Here is a 9,198-nt window from a genome sequence, read left to right as displayed (position 1 = left end):
GCGATCATCTCATTGTACCGAGATTTACTCTGTACAGATGGTAAAAGTGAGCTCAGAGGGACCCAGCAGCAAGCTCAAGGTCACAAGGCAAGTAAAGTGAAGAGGCGTTGAGTGCAATCCAGGTCTTCTGTCTCCCAACTGCGACCCAGGGTGGGGAGTCTGTGCAGCTGGAGACAGGATTTGGTGCCAGAATCCACCGGATGTTTTTGAATTCAGGAGGATGCAGACTGAAATTCCAGATCCTTCGAGAAGGAAATGGAGGGATGAGCAGAGGGGTGGAGAATGAGCACATGTTGGCTGGCTCAATTTTCACCAAAGCTCTTTCTCACTCTATGTTCACAACAGCCCTGTGAGTTGGGCAGTAGTGCCCCTATTTGTGAAATAAGGAAACTGAGGCCCAGAGAAGCGAAGCAACCTGCTCAACGTCACACAGCTGATGCAGGAGCCTGGTAAGGGAAGCGGCTTTAGAACCCACTCGAACTTTCCATTTGCTGGGATCCAAGGAGAACCTCTATGGTCAGGTACTGTGGACAGAAAAAATCCTTGGGCCTTGGGGTTCCCGTGGTCCACGTGCCCAGAGTCAGTGTAACTCAGGAGAGGCAATCCATCTGGGGGGCTGCCGGCCTTCCCTGAAGAAAGGATTCACCCAGGCGAAGCCTGCCTTCCGTTCCTTCCGTATCTCTTTCCTGCTCCCTTTGCCAAATTGCTGGAACTTGAACCTGGTACAAACTTCATCCAGAAGGAGAGCCTGTCTCCTTAACCAGCCGTGTCTGCTGCCCAGATGTTACAGCTGGTACGTGCTGCACGTGTTGTGAACAGTTAAAGGCGCAGGACTCTGGTTTCCTGGGAAGCTGCAGAAAGGATGGCTGGCCCGGAGGGCAGTTGTCTGGTGCCAAGGGGTGGGGGTGCTTTTCTCACTTTCCTTCTTTTATCCATTTCCTTTGCTGAGCCTGAGCCAGGGAAGGGTGCTGGCCTCCGCCACATCCAGCTGCCCGCCGGCCCTCAGCTAGTCCCACTGGCACTTAGCCCCTTTAATAACAATAACGATAGGATTTCCAAGCTGTTCCGTTAAGTGAAAATAGAGAGATACAAGTGTATATTACATGCTACAATTTCTGTGAATGGAAAATAGCGGTGGTTGCGTCTAGAGAGAGGAACAGAATAACTGGGGTCAGGAGAGGGGACAACGTCACCCTTCACCTCCTTAGCACTCTTAATGGGTAAAAAATGGTGAATGGCTAAATGTATCACATGCCCGTGGCACTGAAGTCTGAGAGTAAGCCTACTCTCTTTTATAATCCCCACGTTATGGATGGAGAAACTGAGGCCCAGGGAAGTCAGCTGACTTACTAGCAAGGGGTAAGGCCAAGATTCAAAGCCCAGAGAGCCTGAGGCCAGGGTCCTCTGTGCTCTTGACCCCTGGCTTTGTTGTGGCTCTGTTGCTGACCCTGGGCTGTGATTCCCCTGCTTAGGGGTGGAGGGGGGCAGAGGAGGGTAGGTAGAGTGGCAAGGGAGTGAAGAGCACAAATAATGAGGCTTCCCTTTGACCCAGGAATCTGCTTCTAGGAATTGCTCCCCCTGAAACATTCACGTAAGTGAGCCAAGGTATATGTCTATTACACAGTTGATTGTAATAACAAATATAATTATGTGGGTTTACATTTACTGAACATTCACTATGTGTCATGCACCTTACATTCCTTGCTTGCATTAACTTATTTATTCCTCAAAAACATGAGAGGCAGATTCTCTTGTCATCCCCATTTCACAGTCAGAATCAAGCCTGGTCCTTTGTTCTCACCACACTGTGCCACCCGAAGACTTCTGCCTTCCCAAGGGGGTTGGATAGAGCCTGTCTTTCTAACGGTAGGTCATGGATTCCTGCACCTCCATGAACATATTCTGTGGGGTTTGTGAACCAGGTGGGAATTAAGAAGTGTATTTACGGGGGTGCCTGGCTGGCTCCGTCGTAAGAGCATGTGACTCTTGATCTCGGGGTAGGGAGTTTATGCCCCACGTTGGGTATAGAGATTACTAAAAAAATAAATAAAATGTTTTAAAAAATTGTGTTTATGCTTTGATAATAACCTTGAAAAAAAAATAAGTGAGCATCCTGTAGGATCACCTGGACAGGTACCTTCTCACAGGATGCTGGCACCCCAACTCAGCAAACATACCAGTGCCTGCTCACAGCCCACAGGAAGCCGCCTCAAATGACCGTTTAATTTTCAACAACTGGGAAGCACTGTCTGGTTTTGGAATGTCCTGAAACCAAAATGGAAACAATCTCCCCATTGTCCGCCCCTGTGCTTGTGTTGAATTTTTTCCCCAGAAACAAAGCAAAATTTCTCTTTTGCATTGATGATTCACAATTTAAAGGCATTTTCAAATAATGAGACTTTAGTGTCTTATGTCATTTAATAAGTTAAAACTCAGGGTGACATCAAGAAGACGACTTGGTATGGTAGAGAAATGGACAGTCCTGGGTGGGATTCGTGTCTCCATATACTGTACATGCAGCCAGACAGGTCTGGAAGAGTTGTCAACAAAATATTTCCTAAAAAGTCTAGTTTACAGTGGTCTTTTTCTTTCTTTCGTTTTTTCTTTCTTTCTTTCTTTCTTTTCTTTCTTTCTTTCTTTCCTCCTTTCTTATCTATACTAAATTTTTTTGCAGGGAGGATCGTCATTTTTACAGAAAAGTTTCCTTTTTAATTTTTTTCCACTCTTAGGGCTGTTGAATCCATCAGTAGCAAAGGGAGCCCAACACGTGTTCGGTTTGGCTGACTCAGTATTTTTTTTTTTTATAAGTGAGTTGGATACTTCCACTCCCCCACCCCTCCCCCAGACCCCAGCCCTCCCTGGGACTTCGCTCTACCAGCCCGGGATCCTACCGTCCAGCCCCCGCGGCTCCCGCCGCGTCGTCATCGTGGCTCCGCCCCCTCATCTCTGGCCCACCCCTGCCTCTTCCCTCCGCCCCCTCCTTTCCCGCTTGTCGCAAAAGACCCGGCAGTGCTTGACGGCCGGTGCTGTTTGACGGCCGGGGGCAACCGAGAAGGAGGAGGAAGCGGCGGAGGCTGCTGCTGCTGCGGCGGCTGCGGCGGGGGCCGGAGTGGGCGCCGCGGTCCGGGCCGGGGAGTGAGGCGCGGGCGGCCGGGCCGGTGGGCTGGGCGGCGGGCCCGGCGGCCGCCCCCGCGCCGCGCCTGGTGGCCCGATGTGGCTGCAGCAGCGGCTTAAGGGGCTGCCGGGACTCCTATCGAGCAGCTGGGCCCGCCGCCTACTCTGCCTGCTCGGCCTCTTGCTGCTGCTTCTGTGGTTCGCCGGCTCCGGGGCGCGGCGGGCCGCGGGCGGCCTGCACCTGCTGCCCTGGGCCCGCGGCGAGCCGGGCGCCGCCGAGCCCTCTGCCTGCCTGGAGGGGGCCACCCGCGCCTGGCGCGGCCTACGGGAGCGCGGCGAGGCTGTCCCGCTGGGCCCTGGAGTGCCGGCCCTGGTGGCCAACGGCTTCCTGGCACTGGACGTGGCCGCCAACCGGCTGTGGGTGACTCCTGGAGAACGAGAGCCCGCCGTGGCGCCGGACTTCGTGCCCTTCGTGCAGCTACGCCCGCTCAGTGCCCTCTCCGAAGCGGGAGAGTCGGTGCTGCTGCTGCGTGAGGGGCTGCTGCGCCGAGTGCGTTGCCTGCAGCTGGGGACCTCGGGCCCCGGCCCTGCGGCCGCCGTCCCCGGGCCCGCCTCGGCCTCCGGCCTGGTCACAGGATCCGGCCGCGACTGCGTGCTGCTGCAAGAGGACTTTCTGGCGCACCGGGGCCGACCCCACGTCTATCTGCAGCGTATCCAGCTCAACAATCCCACGGAGCGGGTGGCCGCCCTGCAGACTGTGGGGCCCACTGCCGGCCCGGCCCCCAGAGCCTTCACCAGTACCCTGGAGAAGGTGGGAGACCATCAGTTCCTCCTCTACTCAGGCCGGTCTCCGCCTTTTCCCACGGGGCTGGTGCACCTGGTGGTGGTGGCCGCCAAGAAGCTAGTGAACCGGCTCCAAGTGGCTCCCAAGACACAGCTGGACGAGACAGTGTTGTGGGTGGTGCATGTTTCAGGCCCCATTAGCCCCCAGGTGCTCAAAAGCAAAGCAGCCAAGGAGTTCACGGTGCTCCAGGATTTGGCCCGAAAGGAAATGCTGGAGCTCTTGGAGATGCCAGCGGCTGAGCTACTTCAGGACCACCAGCGCCTCTGGGCTCAGCTCTTCAGCCCAGGTGAGGCCTGGCCAGTTCTTGGTCCCCAGTCCACACTTTACACCAGGGTGTCCACGGTGCACCCTGGAGATACCCCGCTGAAATATACGGAGGTGACACTGAAGGGGAGTAGTGGGGTGGTTACACGGGGCTTGGCCATTGACCTGGGGCTGACTCTCTCTGCTCTACCACTTAGTATTTGTGTGATCTTGGACCAGTTAAGTGATCCCCATGGGCTTGTGTTCAGTAATAACAGTAGCACAGACCTCAGTGGACTTTTGGGAGAGTCTGATGAAAGAATGAGCGTGAAGGACAGGTCTTACTGTTCCTTGTTCTTGTAGATGAGGACTGATTTGGAGAATGGATGTGGGGGTCAGTTTTTAAAGGATAAATCAACAGGCAGAGAGAGCCCTGGCCGTCCCCAGATTCTTGTTCTCAGTTCCCCCAGTCTGGCTGGTGACAGGCATGGGCTTTTTTTTTTTCTTTTATTTTAAGTGAACTCTGTGCCCAACGTGGGGCTTGAACTCACAACCCCAAGATCAAGAGTCATGTGTCCCAGGCGCCCCCAAGGCAGGACTTTCGCTAGGCTGAAGTGTGCCTTGGCCAGAGTGGCTGCACCTTTTCACTGGGAGGGAATGGAACTTCTGCTCCAGCAAGTTGGAATGGGCAGGTCAAATGAAAGCTTCTTTCCCCCGTTGACTGTTGCAGTAAAGGAAATCCTGTTCTAGATGAGAGAGAGATTTTGGGTTCCAGGGTGCTTGTTGTCTAAATCCTTATACTTAGTTGCTCAACGTGTTTTTAATTCACTCAGCAAGTATTGAGTGGATCTTGCCAGGGACTGTTCTCCGCATACGAGGGATACATAGAAGTGAATAGAACAAAGTTCCCGTTCTCTTGGTGCTTGCTCAAATTCTGGGCAGGAGGAAGGTGACACTAGAAAAGTGAAAATCTGAATGAATAAGCAAGAAAACTTTTTAGAATAAAAAGTTCTGTGAAGTTAAAAGTACGTGTTGGAGGGTGACAGGGTGAGGGGAAGGGTGGGGTGGGGCTTCTGTTTAGCTCCAGTTGTCAGGGAGGCCTCTCCGAGGAGGAAGCACTTAGCTAAGACCTGAATAGCAAGAAACCAGCCAAGTGATGATGTGGAGGGAGCCGGCAGGTCAGAGGCCCTAAGGCAGGAGGAGGTGTGGTTGAGGCCAGTGTGGCCGAGCAAGGGAGAGGGGGTGATCGCCAGACCCTGAAAGGGCCTTGTAGACCTTGATGAGGATGGTGATTTTGATTCTCTATGGGATAGGAAACAGAGCACAGACACCACGAGCTGTACGTTTTTAAAGCTCCCTCTGGCTGCTGTGTGCAGAGTACCGACTGTGAGGGGATGAAAGGGGATGAAAGCGGGACACGGAGACCCCGTAGGAGCATTTTGCAGGAGCTCAGGTGAAAGAGGAGGGTGGCTGGGACCAGAGTTGTGACCGCAGAGACCGAAGTGGACGGCTTCTGATACTTTTGGAGGTGGTGCCACCGGGACTTTGCATGGACTAGGCGTGGGGCGTGAGAATTTGAGGGTGACTTCTAAATGTGTGGGGAAGGCTTGAGCAAGTGTCCGGAGATAAGCTGGGGAAGGATTGGCCTGGGGCTGGAAGAGTCAGGTTCAAAATGCCTGTCGGGCATCCGGGTGGAGACACCGCCAATGGGCGGTTAGCTGTTTGAGTCTAGAATTCATACAGATGTGGGAGATCGAGTGTTCAGATGTTATTTAAAGCTACAGGACTGGAAAAAGATGTTAGCAAGGAGCAGGCTGAGACGGGCCAGGGCGCTGATGAGTCTTGTGGACACAGAGGGCTGGACTTTTCAGCTGCCACCATGTCCTGGCCCCGTCTGTGTTCTTCTGGGCGCTGGCAGGAGGCCCTGCTTCGAACAGGATTTTAGGTTTCCGGCCCACAGGGTCAAGTTGGTCATGTGGGGGAGCCAGGCAGAATGACTTTCTCCCCTCGGGGGAGACTGGAGCTGCCCGTGCCTCCCTAGGGGCCAGAGGTTCATTCTCTGCTGCTCTTCATGTCATGACCTCAGCCTCCCGGCCACGCCATTCCTCCTTAACGTGCACCCTTTGTGGCGTTACAGGCGTGGAAATGAAGAAGATCACGGACGCCCACACCCCGTCGGGCCTGACCGTGAACCTGACGCTGTACTACATGCTCTCCTGTTCACCAGCCCCCCTGCTCAGCCCCAGCCTGAGCCACCGGGAGCGCGACCAGATGGAGTCGACGCTCAACTACGAAGACCACTGCTTCAGCGGCCACGCCACCATGCACGCTGAGAACCTCTGGCCGGGCCGCCTGGCCTCCGTCCAGCAGACCCTGCAGCTCTCCAACCTGTGGAGGCTGACCTTGCAGAAGCGCGGCTGCAAGGGGCTGGTGAGGGTCGGCGCCCCAGGCATCCTGCAGGGCATGGTGCTCAGCTTCGGGGGGCTGCAGTTCACCGAGAACCACCTCCAGTTCCAGGCCGACCCCGACGTGCTGCACAACAGCTACGCCCTGCACGGCATCCGTTACAAGAACGACCACATCAACCTGGCTGTGCTCGCAGACGCCGAGGGCAAGCCGTACCTGCATGTGTCCGTGGAGTCGCGCGGCCAGCCCGTCAAGATCTACGCGTGCGAGGCGGGCTGCCTGGAGGAGCCTGTGGAGCTGACCTCGGCGCCCCAGGGCCACACCTTCCCGGTCATGGTGACGCAGCCCATCACGCCGCTGCTCTACATCTCCACCGACCTCACACACCTGCAGGACCTGCGCCACACGCTGCACCTCAAGGCCATCCTGGCCCACGATGAGCACATGGCCCAGCAGGACCCTGGGCTGCCCTTCCTCTTCTGGTTCAGCGTGGCCTCCCTCATCACCCTCTTCCACCTCTTCCTCTTCAAGCTCATCTACAACGAGTACTGTGGGCCTGGGGCCAAGCCCTTCTTCAGGAGTAAGGTATAAAGCCCCGGCCTTGTGTTCTGTGCTGAGGCCAGCACAGGGGAGGGCCCGGGTCATACTGGGGTCCCCTTCTAAGCCAGTACCCTCCACCCGCAACATAGAGGGGAGTGAGTGTGTTTAGAGAGGATACGAAAAAGTGAGTTCTAAGAGGAGACCACAGGAAGGGACAGTGGTGGGTAGCTGAGTCTGCTGGCCTCCCAGGGACAGTCCCTTCCCTCCCCCAGTAAATCTCAGCATTTACAAATAATTGCAACAAACCTCTACGTTGACCCGAGCCTCCGTCCAAGCTGCAGGGAGGGGACCCCTGTCCTCACCCCTGAGGGCCCGTTCACTGCCAATTGCTGGAGGCCTGCTAAGGGGGTCATCTTGTCAGCGCAGGGCACGATCCTCCCCTCCTGTGTCCTGAAACCTCTTTGCCCCCAGGAAGCCGTGACTTTGAGCATAGCCACTGTGGTACTCTCAGCTAGAATGTGTCTTGAGGCTCAGGCTCAGCCTCGGGGAGGCCGCCTCGTCTGCCCTGCCACCCAGCCCTCCGTGCTTTCTCACTGCCGGGGTTTCCCGGGAGAGGGAACAGAAGGGAGTCCATTATTGGCAGTCACAGGAGAAAGTCCCTCAGAGGGAAATGGGCTTGCTTCCCTTTCTCTCCTCTCTTCTTGTCGGACTAGTGAGTGGGGAGATACATTAGGTCTCGATCTGTGCTCTCAGCAGTTAAGGAGCCTGGGCCAACTCAGGAGAGATGCCTCATTACCTCCACAGAGGGCTTCGTGCCTTCTGGTTTCTAGTTTCTGGCCCGAGGCCAGGTTGAGAAGAAGTAGCGCTCATCCTGAGGGAGGGGGAGAAGGGTGGGCAGCAGGTCTGAGCTCCGAGCTTAAAGAACAAACGGAAAGTCAGATGAGAAAGAAATCTTCCCGAGCTTTAATAGAACAGGTGCTAAATTTGCATTGCGTGGGTCTGACAGCCTCTGTGAAGTAGGCAAGCTGCTTTTCCCTGCTGCTTGGTGGGCTTCTGGCATATACCCATCTGCCCTTGGTTCCCCACCTGATCGGGAGGAGGAGCCAAACCCCTAATTTTGGGGTGCTACCCCGCTGTCCCTCCATCTCCTCGGGCTCGAGCTGGGCCACGGCAGAGCAGAGCCCAGTGCACACCGCGCCAGCCTGCGGAGGTGTCCTGGCCACGGACTACACGGTGGCTGTCGCACGTCCCTGGGCCAGGAGCGCCTGCAGAGCCAGATCAGAGCCTGGGCGGGGGGCCACCAGGGTCATCTCTGTCACCTGCTCCCCCTGGTAGTCGTGTAGCTTCCACGGGGTTGGTGGTGAAGAATAACAGCTTGTTTTGTTAATTCAACAGGAAGATCCCAGTGTCTGAGCGCACCAACAGCCCTGCTTTCAGCCCCGTCTGCACAAGACACCCAGCACTGACAGTCCTGCTGCACGAACAAGGGAGCCTTTGAAAGCACCCACCCTTTTGTGCCTTGTTGGGGACACCAGTGACGCAGAGCGCATGTGGATGTTCAGGAGTCGGCATCAGGGAGCGGGAGGGGAGGGCCAGTGGACTTTTTGTAAGCTTTCGACTCAATAAAATAAAGTGAACCTAGATGGAAAATACTTGAAATTGAACTCACTCCTTCTGCTCCCTTTCTTCTGTCCCAGGATATAGACCCTCTTTTGAAAAGACTTGTTTAGGAAAAATTGTGTTCTATTTCTAATTTAATGTGTTCTTTCTCGACTGAATTTTTAATTTATTGTTGTTGAGATTTGGCTGGATGGCTTTCGCATCCCCTTGAGACAGTGAGTCGTGGAGGTGATCTCCACCCGTCGCCGCCCCGCCTGTGCAGGGGGCACGGGTCTCGGCTCATCCCCCGGTATGAGCCTGGGGAGATCTGTGCTTTTGTACTTCTGGCCTTTAGGGGAGGTCTTTAACTTTCTAGTGATTGATGATTGTCGGGTTTTGAAATACCAAAGCTTCTTTTTTGTTCTGTTTTTAAATAAATCTCTTTCAAACTT

The 9,198-nt window shown here is 55.1% G+C and overlaps 1 protein-coding gene across 1 annotated transcript; it reads left to right on the top strand.

Moving 5' to 3' along the window:
* Positions 1-3,095: 3,095 nt before the first annotated feature.
* KIAA2013 (KIAA2013 ortholog) lies at positions 3,096-9,198 on the top strand. Its single transcript, XM_027576642.2, has 3 exons — positions 3,096-4,244; positions 6,339-7,192; positions 8,543-9,198. The coding sequence occupies exons 1-3, from the start codon at positions 3,212-3,214 to the stop codon at positions 8,558-8,560; spliced, it is 1,905 nt and encodes a 634-aa protein (XP_027432443.2). The 5' UTR covers positions 3,096-3,211; the 3' UTR covers positions 8,561-9,198.

Source organism: Zalophus californianus, chromosome 4 (assembly GCF_009762305.2).
Source record: "Zalophus californianus isolate mZalCal1 chromosome 4, mZalCal1.pri.v2, whole genome shotgun sequence".
In the NCBI taxonomy this organism is placed as follows: domain Eukaryota; kingdom Metazoa; phylum Chordata; class Mammalia; order Carnivora; family Otariidae; genus Zalophus; species Zalophus californianus.
This window is presented reverse-complemented; position numbering and strand designations above follow the sequence as displayed.